Raw genomic sequence first — 17,110 nt, 5'->3', positions numbered from 1 at the left:
ATTTAAGAATATGACTTATTAATTCTAGTGTTGCAAGAAAACTGCAGCGAATGCAATGGATAAAAATAACAACTTAAAAGATTAGATTCACATAAATACAGTTATGGATTGGAGTTCCACATTTAAAATCTTTTATTTTACTGTAATTATACTATATTTTAGTGACACGCTATTTTTATGTGGCTATAAAAAGTCTGTGTAAACGTAGAACTTGTCTTTTGATTGGGACTGATCCAACTATCAGCCTAAATAGCTAATGCTATTTTACAGCTTTTTGATTTTGAACATGAGTGGATGGATTTATAAAAGCTGATGAGCAACCAGAGGACGTCTCCTTTCCCCCCCCCCCCCCGACTCTCTCCTCACCTCTATTGATCCCTCGCTCAGGGTGGCAGCGAGTGCGTGCGAGTGTGTGTGTGTGTGTGTGGCATTGATCCTCACCATGCCACTGTCACTGGCCTCAGGGTGGCCTTAACTCAGGGGACGACGGGGACAGACAGCCGCTGGCAGAGAGAGATAGAGGCAGAGAAAGAGAGAGACTCATCGTGTGTGTTTCTGTAAACTTTAAATCCAAACACGTGGCTCATTAAGTATAATATCTATTATCAAGACATGCCAGGTTTCACACTGAAAGCATGGCGTCACATGTGAAAAACAATATTTTCAGAAAGTTGGTACATTAATGTATTCATTTGTCATTTTGTCACGTGCTTGTGGTTCAAGTTTTTTTTTTTCTTTCCCAGACACATTTGAAATCTTTATAAACACAACACATTACTAATTTAATTTCAACGATGGAGTTTACCGAAAAATAATCTCCACTACACAGTTATTTTTTTTGTTATATTACTTTAAATACATTTTATATACATTATGATTTACCTAAGTTTAATTTAAATACATATAACAATAAACAATTATATAACTTGTAGGACTTGCATCCTTAAATGAAACATGAGCGGTTTCAGGAAGACCATTACATTAACACCAGAGACTCATCAACCCAGAATTTAAATCTCAAAAATGATGTATTTATATGACAAATTGTATTTTTTGTCATTTAATTAAAATCTGATAAACCAGTTCAAAGTCCTTATTGCGAGACCTGTCACCACTACAGACTGTACACTGACCTTTTTCCATTATTTCACTAATGTTCCCGGCATTTTATAATATTTCTTTGCTTAGCTTTTCTTACAGTCATCACATTGTGAATGATCGAAGATAGACAAAAAAAAAAAAGGAAATAGAAATAACTTTAGAAACATATAAAAACAAGGATTCTTCTGTGGCTGCACGTGTTAATGTGAGAGAATCAAAGCCAAGTAATAAGTGTACACGTACAGAGAGTTGTGAGATACTGTTTTTAAAGACAAAAGAAAGGTTTTATCTGCTGTTCAATTTTTTATATCCATTTTCTCTTTGTCACTTTAACTGAGAGCAAAAGTGGTATTTTGCATAAAAAATACAAACTGTACAAGATTGAGGGAAAACGCGGCCCATTCTGCTGAACAAAAACACACACACACACACAAAGAATACGCTTATTTAGCTTATGTAGACTTGGTTTTGGCGCAGTAAGAACACACACACCTCAGACAACCACTGTGGCTCACCGTAACCCAGACGCACACACACACGAACACACGAAAACCGTCGGTCTGAGGTTGTCACTGAGGGTCGCAGGGTGCTGTTGCTCCATCCCTCACATCCACACTCCATGTCTCACTCACACACACACTGAGTTCTGTGGCGATATCACCAGCCGAAGGGCCTGTGGGAGAGTCACTCCGGGAATCTCCCTGTCCGCCAGTGTGCGTGTCACAGTGGTCACCTTGAGGTTTGACCGTGTCTCTACCAACCGAGAGCAATGGATCTGTGAGCGGACGTGCTGGGTTTTCATCGAGATAGAAAGGTTCCGTTTCTAGGCTTATGTGTGGATGGAATTCTCCATTTGTTTCTGTATTTTTTAAATAAAAGTTTAATAAGAAAAGCAAGAAATGACATTCTACTGTATTCGACTGCATTTCTGCAGTTTAATTTAACAATAAGAAAGACAACTGCCACTTATATTTGGTTTAACCTGACCTGAGTAACTGTTTTTGTAAAAAACAAATACGCATGGACCGTCAGATTAATAATAATCAGCACCAAAATAGTTAAGACAACCATATTATTCAATAAAATCTTTGTCAGAAGATCATGAACCATTTGGGTTTCGGCATTATATTATTGTCTTCTGGCACACGTCAGCAAGCATACATTAAACCAAACTTAAAGGCTCCTGCAGTTTCTGTTGGACGTCTAAGCTTTGCAGCTGCGTGTCTCTCCCACGCGTCTCTGTCCGTGTCTCAGTTCCGAGGCGAAGGTGGAGCAAAAAGCAACAGAAATTACAATGCCACCATTACTTGTTGTTTTTAGAGCAAGAAATGCATTATTGAAATTGGTAATTAAAAAGGACAGTACTATGTGAGATAGTCCTTAGGTGCTGGTGTTGCACTCTCTCTGTTTCCCAATCAGGGGCCACCTCCTCTGGAGGACTCGGTCCCGCAACAGAGCCGCGGTTGGACATGACGAGAAAGTTTCACCGCAACTTGTTTCTGAACATGTGTGCCGTTTAGTTAAGTTGAAACCTTTATGTTTTATTGTTGCTTTAAACAACTCTTCTTCATTGAAGAGCATTTTAGATCACTCTTTTAAGAACTGAAGGATGTGGCCCCTGAGTTGAGAGCGTTACAAGTATTCCTCTTCATCCAGCACAGCCTGGGGAATTCAGACTCGGACTTATCCGTGAGTGCTGAGCTGGTTCTAGAGAAAGAGTCTCCAAAAGCCATAATTCCCAATACTTCTGGGCCAAATCAATTAGTCTGCTGTGAAAAAAAAAGATGTATAAGTACATTTAAGATTGTACTTTTTGAGCACACAGTTAGCAAATCAATTTCACGCCAAAAAAAAGTTTCAAATAACGTTGCATGGTGAAAAAAATCCACATCCCTGTCAAACAAAAACTCCGATCCCTCAAGTGGGTGACCTCAATTTTCAAGTAGAACTTCCAAACAGTGAGGAGAAGAGGGAGGGGGAGGCGGAGGGAGGGAGGGAGGAGGGGAGAGAAAATCATTTGAGTAGCTAAATGAAAATTAGCAGCTTTAAAGAGCCTGAGGGCAAAGTGGAGCCGTGTCCCCCATGGCTACGCTTTAAAGAAGGAGGGAATGAATCAAGCTTGACTGGATCCTCTCCTGCTTCTTCACCTCCTCCTCCTCTTCGCCGCCCTCCCTTCTCACTCCCTCGCTCTTCTCTGTTTTTTACTAATAGCCTACATGGGGAGAGATGGGGTGGGGGGTGGGGGGGGTGCTGAGGAGATAAATGAGGGGTATAAAAGCAGTTTGTGAAGGTGAGGACAAGCTGGAGCTCTTCTTTGCTGATTTTTCTCACCCTTCTTTTGGGTTACCATTGAATTCAAGTTTTGGACTTCGGACATACAACTTAAGAAAAATCTAAATAATTTTCCTTCCTTCTTCTTTTTTTCCTGTTCCTCTGTTTTTTCCCTTATTATTATTATTATTATAATTATAATTATCATTATTATTATCATTATTATTATTATCATTATTATTATCATTAGTAGTAGTAGTATTAGTATTTTATTATTTCCCTTGATGCCCTCTTTTCTCTCCATTCTGGCCGTTGGAAGTTCGGCTCCAGCTGTTGCTGCTTCCACACCCAGGATTGAAGCATGAACCCTGGGGCCTTCTCCAGCTCTGGCCCCCTGTCTTGGGCCATGTACCTGATGAGGAAAGGCCGGACAGGCAGCGGACTCTTTGGTAAAGCTAATTCTTCTTGACACCCTGTGGTCGTTACCGTCACCATCACGCCAGTTTCTATTTCCCATTTTTCATTGCACCGAGCATAAACTACAAAATAAACGTTTTTGCCAATTTTGCGACCATGAACATCCAATAATCCTCCAAACCCTCAGATATTCTTTTATACATTGAAAACTGTCGTGGTCACGCCATCATCGTTGCACTCTTCCATTATACTCATCCCTCCCTCGTTCACTGTTTCATGCATTCAGATGCTTGCTGTGTTGTTTGTCTTCTAACGGCTTTAGAGGTGCACAACTCTCGTCTGCAAAACCTTGTGCGTTTGCTATGGTTGAAATATCTTGCAACACGTAGAGTTTGGAAAAAGTGAATGTAGATCTCTATATTGAAATTGAGAGGGAGAGTTTTCTCGGAGGAGTTGTATACAGGGAACCAGGAGGGTTTGTTCAAGTACTGGAAATGTGTTGTCTGGTTGTACTGGGTTGTTGATAAGGCTATATATGCTATAATACACAACATGAAATGTAGTATAATGCTAATTATTGATGTTTTGGGACGGACTCTTGTTGCTGCCTCATCACCTGGACACACGTTTTCTATGTTTTGATCGATGGTCACACAATCAGTGCAGTTTCACAGTTCTTGTCCTTGAATATTTGGAATATTGTGAATATTGTCTATTTGCAAATAGATAAGGAGAAAAAAACAAGAGAGCGTTTATTATAATAATTAAAACAGTAAGTTACAGAAATATCTAATAAAATATCTTTATACTTGTGTAATCACTACAACAACATATTATTTTCGTTCTAATTTCTGCATTTGATTCATTTGAGGCCTTTTTGATCTTTATCTGACTGAATCCCAGATGACACCATATTTCTACAGCCGCTGATAATATGAGCAGAGCTGGTATCAATAACTTTGATAGGTGATTGTGCCTGGGTATTGATTATGGATCAGGGGACGCGGCGCGGCTCACATTACGAGGCAGTCAGTGGGAGAAGCTTGCGGAGTGAAATCCAACTCCACTCCCTCTGTTGTGGTCTTTTCTCTCTCTCTTCTCTTCTTCACTGGTCTCTATACACCATTACAATATTTCCATTTGTAGCATTTCCCCTTATTCAATCATTTAATGGTAAAATCCGTTATTATACATAATGAATTAATATTAAAATTTCAGATATTTTGTAGAAACAGGCTTTTTTCTTGAGAACAGTGAATATAATTCACGAGTTGCCGTTTCTGTTGTCGGTACACTTGGCGTAAGGCCTGAAATTTCCATAGATATACAGTTACAAAGCATCCTTCAGTATTTGAATTATTTATAATGGTTATACTAGGAATAACTGCCCAGTGTCAGATCTAATGACGCTTACTTTTATGAAATTGCAGTTTTAGCGTTTCCTGCAGGTTTAACATGTTGGGCTTGAAGAAGAAGAAAAACAGCAATGTGGTGAATATATAGAAAATATATTCATCATTCAACTTAAAGGGGTTTTTTTATTTCTACGCAAACATCTAGAAATGAAGTTATTATATTCAGATTAAGAGAAAAAGAAAGGATGAACAGGCCTTTGACGAGGAAGGGAAAAATAGATATTTCCGAGGGCAAATCACATCAAGTCCATCTCAGGCCAATACGAGAGCGGAGGCGTTTACATTTTTTATCATGCCCCTTTGGCTACAAGAGCTACACATGCAGAGGCAGACTGGCATTTCCCTAAAACTCATCCGACAGCTTGTTGATTTAACTTAAATCAAATGGACTGACTCCCAACAGGGCCTCACTGAAAACAGGCAGGTGCACAGCATGCTGGGTACTTAACCTATAACCGGTAATAGTTTGTTAAGTTTGGTGTTAATGGAAAGTGCAAGCATTACTTCTATTATTTTAAATCCTCTGTTTCTTGTATTTAAAGTCACACGTCTTATTATTATTGTTAGCTTTAAAGAAATATTACAAACGCGATCTTCAGCAATTTAGATTTGTTTTAATATCAACAATAATATCTGTATAATATTGTGTCCCCAACAATTTCAAAGATTATATCTGTCCAATCAGGTGATTTGCAGTCAATCATGTGACCCATAACAGAAATTCAGATGAGCAACAATAAATCTTTTTTTTAAATAAAGTAAGAATCTTCTGTTTAAAGCAGCGACAACTTTCTCCTGAAAATGATCCATGTAACTGCAACAAAGCAAATATCTTGGGTTAGAAACCAAACTGCTATCTGAAAATGTATATTATTTACATAACAATATAATATATAACAATATATATTATCTGATCTTATATATAACCTTGCATTTAAAGCCTCTTGTAGGAACTCCAGCTTAATTAAACTGGAATTAGACTCTTGCAGCATTTGAGAAAGATCCTGGTCCAGTTTAATACAGACAGAGTTCACAGTGACTCAGACAAAACATGTTTGTTCTTTGCATCCTCATATTTAGTTGTATATCATGGAGTGGCGACTGTGTTCGTAACTCTACTGTATACCAGTTTCTAAATAACACCAGTGCTTGGGTGGTGAAAATGGTTTAAATTGTATATTCACATTAGATGTATGACTTGAAGCAGCAATGGATTAAATGGACATTGAGCTTTATCAGGATGCATTGTGGGATGCAGAGAAAACCAACCACTGCACGTCTTCATCTCTCAGTTGTTTGTTGAAAGAGTAGCGCACCATAAAAGCTGTCTGAAGCTCCGCAGTGTTCGCTCGTGATTTCATTTTTCGATTCAAACTATTTCTTTCTCTCATTCTCACTACTGTGCCTCAAAAAAGAAAACTTCGACAAAGAAAATTTGTATTGTGTTTGTTCGTTTGTGACGTTAATTATTTCACAATTATAAATTTTTGCTGTCAGTGAATCAAAACTAAGTCAGAACAATAATGTGAATAGTCAGTAAATCAATTATTAGGGGATTTATTAACTTTAAGTATACAAAAGATGATGTATCAAAAAAATAATTTAATTAGTGTGTAATTTTGAATACATCTGGAAATATGACAGAGATAAAACTGGATTGATTGATTTAACAATTTAAATTCCTCATTGACTAAGACTAAATATATCTGTATATGGGAGTTAAACTGAAACGCAGCTCTAAATTACGATTAAATAAAAGATTGCATCTCAGAAACAACCTAAAGAGACAAACTAAACAGGCCAGGAGTTTAAAAAAACCCAAATGAGACCACCTGAATGGGAAACAATTATTTTATAATATGCTTAAAAAATCAGCAGCCAGGTAAAAGAGGACACAGCTTCTCCAAATAGGACTAGAATCTACAAAGTGGACCACGTTTACAATTATTATATATTTTAGGAAATAAAAAAGAACTCCTTAAATCAGTTTGTTGGTGCTGTACATTCAGTCATTCGTTCCGGAGGCAGGGTATCCGTGCCATGATGTAGATCCCCTACTGCCCTCTATTGTCTATATGTGGTACTGGCATCCTGGTCGAGTTATTGAGGCTTTTAGTTCCAGCGAATTGACTGGAAATCAAATGGTGTGAGACTTTTCTTTCCAAGGAAAATGCTGGATAGCGTTAGAGTTTGAATTAGTTGTGGGAAAAACATCTGGATGAGGGAAAGAAGAAAAGTTTTTGCATGAATATATTGAGGTTGGGAATATTAAGAAATTATTTTTTCCCCATAAATTCATCTTGCAGGAATTCTTGAGAAACTTTCAGACGCTGTTTTCCGTATTAGACCTAAATTCGCTGTTCCTCCGAAGCGCAGGAGGAAGTGCGCCTCCGTTCTCTCTCCGCTTCTTTCTCCCCTAAACCCCGCCTCCTGTCGGACGGACGCACCGCTGATTGGTCAGTTCCCCTCTAGTGACAGCCAGCGGCGAGCCCCTCCATTGGCTAGAAGCTGCCCGGCGCACAGATGAGATGCAAATCCTCAGCTCTGCCAGTAAAAGGCTGCCGCTGTGCAAAGGGTTATCCACTCATCCAGGCGCAAGAGGGTTGAGCAGAGAGAGTGCGTAACGGTATATCCGCTTTAAGCTGCTCTGTTGGAATCACAGAGAACAAACAAAGTTGGTTTAAATCCATTCCCTCCTCATCTTTTCATCCTACTTGTTCCATTTCCTTTTACGCGCGACGCCAACCATGCGTGGACGCGTAATTTCAGCTGTGCCAGACGGACCTCTGATGGCTTTTCAGAAAGTACCACATGCTTCAAAGTGACCGCTGTTTCCACCCTGCACGGAGAACAGGAGCACAACTGTGTGAACAACTCGAGAGCTGATTTTGGGATCGTGTCTCCAAGAGCTTTTACGCACAAGGGCAGGAATTTGCGTCTGGATAACGCGCCGCAACTCGTCCTTTTTTTTTTTTTTAATGGACAGATAACAACGTGTGAATTTACCGACAAATCCAAGGGAAACAAATCTTGTGATTTAAAGACCAGGACACGAGCGGGATCATAGAGAAGATCGGGGAAGTTGAGTATCTGTGGACGCACTGTGGCGCACAAATGGTGTTTCTGTGGGACGCAAAATACGGTACAAGTCATTTCTCTGACTCCCTCTTTCATTTCTTTCAACAACAACTTGTGTCGTTGAAGTCACAAACATCGCCTCCATTAAAAAAAAAAACCGTTATGAGTGCACAAGATGGGAAATGAACACAAACTCGTTGATAATCTCCCTCGTCTCTGTCATTACGCGCTGGTTTCCGGAACAGGGAAATTTCATTTTGAGTCATCATATGCGAGTCATCTGCCCATCGGCATAACAGCTTCATGGTGTCTTTGATCTTTTTTCATTTATAAAAGAAAGATAAGACAGAAAGAAAGATAGAGTCTCTTGTGTGTGTTGGCAATGTTGTGTTTTGTGGATTTGATGTGTTAGGAGGTTATAAACTGCAGGTATTTTATGAATCACATTTTTTTTCAGGCATTACATTCACATTAATCACAGGCTCAATTTTAACATAAAGTACACAAACTACATGTGATGCTGTTATGAAGCAATTAGACTTTTAGCTCGAGCCTTTGTTGTGAACCCATGTGGAGTCACTTACTCCACATGATGTTGATTTATATCTTTGAAATAAAAGCAAACTTCATTAACATGTTATCTCAATATTACATTTGAAATCATTTTATCAAGACAAACATGATGTGCAAAATTTATTTTTGTTCATTTTCCTTCAATTTAAAATGAAATTCAGTTTCAGTCGAAAAGTCAGTTTACTTCCAGCACGGATGACTATGGCTGGAAGCAATACAGAAGTATACACTGTAGATTATACACAATGAACACAGCGAGGCATCACTGATGTTAGTATAATCATCTAAACAGATCTTCCATTGAATTGCCCACATCTCAATTTGATCTATAAATTTGATTTTGACCTAAATGACAGGAATTCACCCGAGACGTTTGTGGTTATTTTCAATTTGAAATATCTGTGGGCTCCACACACACACACACACACACACACACACACACACACACTGAAAGATGGAGGTTGCATTAGTACAGTGTGGAAGCATTGAAGCATTGGGAAGGTTTCAAACTGTAAACTAAACTCCAAACCGCCAGCATGTGGCTTCAATTGTGGGTTTTGGCTGACTGACAATGCAACAGGGTTGATTGATACTGCAGAGCGACAGGCAGGCAGACAGACTGGCAGACAAGTGTTGCTTTTCATTCCCTTTCTACATCCACCTCTCCGACTTGATGAGGTTATGATGTTTTTATGTCACGCACACTGTAACTCTGATATTCGGCGTAAATCCTCGATTTGTTTTCTGGAACTTGTGCCACTTCTCTCACTGTTATTCCTTCGAAGAAGACTGTGTGCAGGAGCGCTGCCGCCGCTGTCTTTAGTTTCATGACTCCACAGTCTGGTATTCAAGTCAGTGTGACCACGTTGTGTGTCATCATGCACTGTATATAGGTGTGTGTGGGGTTGAATTACATCAGGGTGGTGTGTTATGTCTTATATTATACATCCTGTTTGTTCATTTCACAGTTTAATATTTTCAGACTGAAATAAGAATTCATTTACAATGAACACAATGAATTGCTTGTGATTATTGTTCATCATCGATGCCTTTCTGGTTTTATTTGACTATCAAATGCAGAACATTTACAATTCAGAACCCCACATCATTCCATTATTGTTCGTATATTTTTTTAATCATAGAAAGTAATATTATAAATAGCTAAATATCCAACGATCCAGCTATTTTATAGTTGATTAGCTGTTTCATCTCCTGTGATATTTGTCAAACACCTATGAATTAACCTAATCGTCTCTGTTCCTCAGACCCAGCCCCTGGCCGGCGTTACACTCCCCCCTCCACCACTCTCGCCTCTGGGGGGAAGATGGCTGAGGCCCTGCCCCTGGGGGCCCAGGAGGCCGGAGGCGGGGGCTCTCTGATGGGCAAACTGCGTATGGCGGACCGCGGCATGGTGGAGGTACAATAGCATGAAATAAATTGATTATAACATCAAGCCGAGTGTCCCCACATCTAAAGCATCGTCCCAGCTCCCAGTTGGTGTCTTACAACAGTTTGAAATGAAACTGTGATGGTTATACAGGTGATCTCAGATCATCCAGGAGAGCTGGTGAAGACGGACAGCCCCAACTTCCTCTGCTCCGTGCTGCCGACACACTGGAGGTGTAACAAGACTCTGCCCATCGCTTTCAAGGTGTGTACGTCAGTAGCCGCACGCAGCCCTTATCAACCTTTGTTGTTTAATCTGACACATTAACATCGGTGAAAAGTAAATTTCGCAGTTTATCATATTCAATATCGAGCCACTTTTACTTGTCTTTTTTAATCGTGTGCTACTTTATCCACGCTACTGCTTTCTTATGACAGCTGTTACTTTACATATCAAGATCTAAAATGTATGATTAACTGTGACAGACAAAAAAAACTAACAGTATTTGATTTTTGCTAAAAAAAACATCCACTGTAATATAGATGTAATAACAATATCTGCTATCAACAGCTGTCAATAAAAGAACAAAAAAACTGAGGATCATACGACTACTGCTACTCCTTATAATAATAATGAGGATAATAATACGAAGAATAATAATGATAATAATGGCATGGTACAAAAATACTACCAGGAACAAAACAGGCGTTCTGGCAGAAAGCAGATGATAATAATAACCATCATGACGCAGAAACTTTGATGAGAACATTCACGTTGTCTTCCCTTTTGTATCGACGTACGTGGATGTGTTCAGCTTCCCTGCACTTTGAGACAGAATGCCTCTGTGGAAAAGCAGCTTTTAGCCTCAGAACACGCAAGCGATTGATTTATTGAGTTTTACGCATTAGTGTTTTCACATGCACGTGTGTGTGTGTGTGTGTGTGTGTGTGTGTGAGGGAGAGTTTGGTGCATTATGCATCATTATGGAGTATCATGAGCGGATGTCACTGCCTCTTACTGATAATGCATGACTGTTATGACGTGCACGCACACACACAAATATATACACTTTTCATGAACATGTGTACATACAGGATAACACTTAAACCATAGGTTAGCGCACACACACACACACACACACACAGCTCTCGACCCAAGAGCATCATAATTGTTTCCTTAGTCTTGTTTACTCTGCTGGGCTGGTTTCATGCTCCATTGCTGGCAGTCTCACTCTCATCCGCTGGACACGTGTGTGTGTGTGTGTGTGTGTGTCCTCTCCCACTTTGTGAATATTAAGTATTTCCAGGTCAAAACCCATATTTTTAAACTTTGCAAGATTTGTATCCAATCATATAGCATCGTAAGCTTTGCTCAGTAGTCACTGTTGGACCACTGGAACATATTAGTGAGATAGAATCTCCTGAATATGTGGAGTGAACAATGCTTTTGTCAGACTTGAAGAAGAACAGCAAGGAGGTCGAACCAACAGGTCCATCAGTAGTCTTCCATTTTGACACTGGGATTGTGAGCTGTGACGACTCAATAGCAGGGTTGAAACGATACCATCCATAGTATCCAAAGCAGTCATTTGCACACTGATGGTGTGGTGTGATTAGCGTTAATATGGAAATCAACCTCCCTGGCTCTACATTTGCGTAGTTGCAGGAGAATGTGCTCTCTAGTGCGCTGAGCAACACACGTTTCCAGTCGCCATGTGTTCGGGGAGTTTTTTTCTGCACGGGAAAGGAACTGACCTTTTATTTTCTACTTCACGTCTTTGACATGTTATTTGTATTAGAAAGCATAGAAAGAAACACATTAAACCCTAATTACAGATTCTCATAACTGCCCTTCTGGATGTTTTATATTTTACGTTAAGAAGTCCGTACTAACAGCGAATGCAGTATGACTTCCCATCTATCTACAGATTCCGCAAATATCTGAAAACTGTCCATCTAATCGACTTTGGCTGTAGTTCCAGAACTGAACCAATGTTTGGGTTATTCTGCTTTAAAGCATGAAGGTACCGCCGTGTCCTTGTGGTTTATGAGAGATGAGATGCAGTGAGGCAGATTTGGGATTAATAACGTGGTGTGAAGTCAGCAGAGCTTTGGTTCTTCTGCACGATATCGAAGAAAGTACTGGACAAAGCATACAAGTGCATTTAGCGAGTAAGCCTGATATGTAAATATGGATCACCTGCTTCACCCTTGAATTTATCTTTCAATAAACTTGGAACACGAGTCAAAACAAGATACTCTACTACCCATGAATATTTTTACAATCAGAATATGTCCGGGTACACTGTTGAGACTAACTTAAAAGAGAAATCAACTTGAAACAATAAAAAACGAGGCGAGCATGCCTCCACATCCGCAGACATCTTCCATCCCCATCTACCTCGAAAAACTCTATCTTCTCTCTCTGTTTTCTTCCCTCCCGTCGCAAGGTGGTTGCCCTGGGCGACATCCCTGATGGCACCTTGGTAACGGTGATGGCAGGAAACGACGAGAACTACTCAGCAGAGCTTCGCAACGCCACGGCTGCCATCAAGAACCAAGTGGCTCGGTTCAACGACCTGCGTTTTGTCGGCCGCAGCGGAAGAGGTACACACACACGCGAAAACACACATCCACAAAAACATTTAAAAACATCCATACAGATTTTGGCATGTTTAGACACATATGAGCTACAGTGGCATCAGTCCACACAGCGAGGATAGTAGCGTCCTTAAATGTCTCACGCTAGTTGAAATATAATATGTGTGTTTTGCACAATGGCACAACACAGCGGTGATAAATTAGGGGAAGTACACGTGAATAAAAACAGTATTCCAGTATTCACGCAGCTTCCTCGTAACACCCCATTCACCCCCCCCCCTCATCTCAACGGACACACTACACCACAGTTACTCTAAATCGGTTGCAGGCAAATGTCCCAACTTATCTATTTAAAACACTAGTCCTGTGTACACAAGCTCTGCTAGCACACACACACACACACATTCACAAACGTACAAAAGCATGAGGAGGACTCCCCAGTTTACTGTCGTACAGGAACAACTGACTATATTTGTAATTTTTTCAACAGCAGGGCTGTGGAATCTGTCAAATTCATGTGCGGGCAATTCAAATTTAGAAAGCTGAGACGCGTACATTTGTTTTCATGCAAATGTAACAGCAGAGGCAACAATGGAGTTCTTTCTCCCAGCATCACACAGACGTCATTTAAGATACAGAATTAATTGTTAATTTTCCGGATAATAGATCATGCATATAACCGACACCTCTGAGAAACACATCGCTGTAATAATTAGCTATACACTCTGTAGCCAGTTTATTAGGAACACTTAATAAAAACTAATGCGGCCTTACACAACAGCCCTACAGTAGTTGTTGATCTTTGAATCTTAAGTGGTACTACTATGACCCGATGCAGTCTACATGCACCACGCTGTATCTTTTAGAGATTCGGCTGACCTGGCACTATTTTATACAAATTGTAATTTGTGAAAAAATAGTTTGGTGTCCAGACATGATTTCAGTATTCCAAATAAAGACCACACAGACTTGGAGGAAATTGCTTCTTGTGGAGGAAGACATTTCTAGTAGTAGTCAAATTCAAGAATATAGAAGTTTTTTTTCTTCTCCTCAAAATATTTGGACTCTTTTTTATTCAACGACGACTTTATTCTCGACATTCTTCTCATATGGCCATATTACTCCATCGTAATGAAAAGATCCACACCAAAAGTATCTCTCTATACCCTTTGACTTTCCCACCCTGTGTGTGTCTCTCAACGCCTGCTGTTTTGAATTTTAAATCTTTAACAACACCTCATAAATACACCCAGTGCAACGCTGTGGCTCACTGAGGAAAATAAGAGCCATGAGACATAAGGGATAAGACGAATGACGGTTCAGGAAACACATATACCTCCTGGATGATTTGGTTTGGGTTCTGCACGTGGGATTTATTGATTTCAGAAGAATACAGGATCTCATCTGACCAATCCTGTCTTTTGGCTTACCGCTAGTGTCTGACCTCTGCCAGCTGTGTCCCCCTCGCATGATGTAATGGCTGGGATGAAATTAAACGAAGAGTCAAGGATCCTGTTTTTGTTTTACATTGCGGGTTTTTATTGTGTCAAGTGATAAGAGGCCACATCGGCCCTCATGCTGTGCACAGATTCAACAACCCCAAACCGTCATCAACTGTCCGTGCAGGAAGTGGTTAGTTCGGCAGCCGACACCAATGAGTGGTTTAGCGGTTTGACTAGTGGTTTCCCTATGTGTTTCTCTGTGTGGGTTGGAGTTGTCAAACTTTTTCAGTGTTCCCTTTTTGTAAAAGCGTTTAGTTACAAGTCTCTCTCACACACAGATAGTGAGACACTCGTGATTTGTGCAGTATTTATACGGGTGTGAAAGTGAATAAATCCGTTTGGTTTCGTCGTTTTACCTCAACACCACCGGAATTAGTTGACAGCACCAATTAACACCTGTATTCCAAAACTCACTTTGGATTCTTAAAAGCACACAGTCTCATTTAGTTTCAAAATATCAACAGTGTGTGTCTCAAACGCAAAAGTGGAGCTGAAGCTATAATAGTTTTTACTTGTGGTGATTCAACTATGATCATTCTGGAGGATGCTCTTTTTCAATGCAAGCATGCCCCAGCCACTTTTGGTAGCCACTACATCTGCAGATATTTTTAATGCAACTATACTACTCCTTACTTTAAACCTGTGGATGAACATTACTTGTCACATCTGTACTTTATATATGAATTTATTATTCACCCCAGGGATTAGAGTTAAATGGCATTTCAGTCCTGTCTATGTCCCATATATATGGCAGAATAGACAATGAAGTTATACAGTATATAATACAGTATATATATATATATATATATATAGAGAGAGAGAGAGAGAGAGAGAAAAGGAACGCCTGTCCACACAATGTAGCATCTATCTGTCACACACGCATTTGTTGTTTATAGTTGTATTGATGCAAATGCAACAGCAGAGAAACAAAACCTGCCAATGGCCGATGTAATATGATGGTTTAACCTTTCACCGGTTTTCAGTCTCTCTTTTAGTTCCTCTTTCAAACACAGGAGCATCATTTTCCTCTTTCACAATATTGTACATGCACACACACAAATGTACAAACACTGACTTATTGTTCTGGTGACACACATGCAGATTTTTGTTGAAGGAGCTGCACCCGGATCCAGCAAGTCCTGACATGATGCGCACACACACACACACACACACACACACACACACACACACACACACACACACACACACACACACACACATCACCTCATGTGTGAGATCCACTCTTATCTGCAGGGAGGAAGGGAGACATAGGGGTGATTAGAAAGAAAGTCATAGGCATATGCCTTGGCGAATTAGTCATCGTGTGTGTGTGTGTGTGTGTGTGTGTGTGTGTGTGTGTGTGTGTGTGATGCGACCGGCTGGCTGATAGACATAACAGACACAAAGACCTCAGCTGTTCCCCCCCCCCCCCCCCTCTATCAGCCAAATCTTTTACTGTAAACTCTCTGAGTAAACAACCTACACAAAAACCCAATCCATCTTTCTCAACATTATACAACAATAGTGGTTATGCAGTAGTAGTAGTAGTGTGTGGAGCAGAGTATACAGTATATGGTGGGTATGCGTATGTTGAGGATAGAAAGAAGGACTGAAACAAGACGGTGACAAAACACCCTCTAGTGGCTGTCCGTATGGTAGATGGACTTGTCAACTATCAATAACCAGAAGGCACAATGCCAGTGTCAGTGAAGTGGTTAACATTTCATTTTAAGGCAACAACCCATGGCCTACTTGTGTAAATCGAATGTGAGGCAAGTATACAAAACCACAGATGGACTTACAACTACCAAACAACAGTGAGAAGACTTTAACATGCCTTGTCAAGGATCAGTCCAAATTGGAAAGGTGGATCTATAATCCAAAGCACTGAAAGATTCAACAGAATAAATATATAACCCAAGATTGACCTGTTTCTGGACATCTACCAGTACAGCAATTTGGGAATGACACATGGGATAAGATGAAAATGCAATGCTGTGGGTTTTGCATTTAACTATAGTGCATTGTGAAACTGGACACTGTTAGAGTCGAATCATTTCCATATTTTCCATCTGACATCCTTCAAATGAGTGCGAGAGATTGTAATCTGTATACCAATGGAGGTCATGGCGAGCAGACAATATGCAGTTGAGGTGGTGGTTTGTCCAAGTGCCTAAAAGTGCTGTTTGTAAGTTTATCTTATTGCACAGCAGAGGTGGTACTACTCAGAATACATATAGTAACCTCTTAGAGAACAAAAAATACTACATACTTTTGATTTAGGTTATGACTTTAAAAGTTATGCATGGTCCAATTTGAGAAAGCACTTTCTCAAGAGCGCCAGTGTTTTTTTTCCCGTGGTTCCTTTTCAAAGTGAACTTCAGGCTTTTTCAGCGTGCTGTCCCTTTACACACAAAAAACAAATACAACAAAGTGTCACACTAGCAGAAAGGGGAAAAAAACTAAAAGGCATAAAAACATACTGTAGAAAACACAAGCAGCTTCTCACATCGGTCCCCGCACGGTTTCTCCATATCCACTATCGGCACGAGCTTGCGCCCTTTTGTTATCGGCAAGAACTGTTACAGCTAAGTGGAGCCCACAGTACAAGCTGTCACAGTTCTATATAGTCCAAATGCAGTTTGTGGTCCCAGTAACAAGGTGTATATTTTCTAAATTTGACGGCAAATCATATGGACATGGTTCAGAGAGAAAGAAAAAGGGAACAGGGTTCGAGAGAAGTAAGTAACACCTGGCATTTCCCAC

General features: G+C 40.1%; 1 protein-coding gene across 5 annotated transcripts in view; it reads left to right on the top strand.

The window, feature by feature from the left end:
- The window catches only part of runx1 (RUNX family transcription factor 1), a 45,979-nt gene that overhangs the window by 18,071 nt on the left and 10,798 nt on the right, over positions 1-17,110 (top strand). Inside the window, exons 1-4 of one of the 5 annotated variants that reach the window (XM_069521149.1) lie at positions 3,641-3,821; positions 10,121-10,272; positions 10,396-10,506; positions 12,692-12,848. In XM_069521149.1, coding sequence (XP_069377250.1) covers positions 3,734-3,821; positions 10,121-10,272; positions 10,396-10,506; positions 12,692-12,848 — 508 coding nt within the window. In that variant the 5' untranslated portion in view covers positions 3,641-3,733. Of the gene's footprint in view, positions 1-3,640; positions 3,822-7,764; positions 8,347-10,120; positions 10,273-10,395; positions 10,507-12,691; positions 12,849-17,110 lie in introns of those variants that run through there. The other 4 variants (XM_020103832.2, XM_020103833.2, XM_069521150.1 and 1 more) reach the window with 4 other exon arrangements.

This window comes from Paralichthys olivaceus, chromosome 24 (genome assembly GCF_024713975.1).
Source record: "Paralichthys olivaceus isolate ysfri-2021 chromosome 24, ASM2471397v2, whole genome shotgun sequence".
NCBI lineage: Eukaryota > Metazoa > Chordata > Actinopteri > Pleuronectiformes > Paralichthyidae > Paralichthys > Paralichthys olivaceus.
The sequence above is the reverse complement of the archived record's forward strand: the minus strand, read 5'-3'. Positions and strand labels throughout refer to the sequence as shown.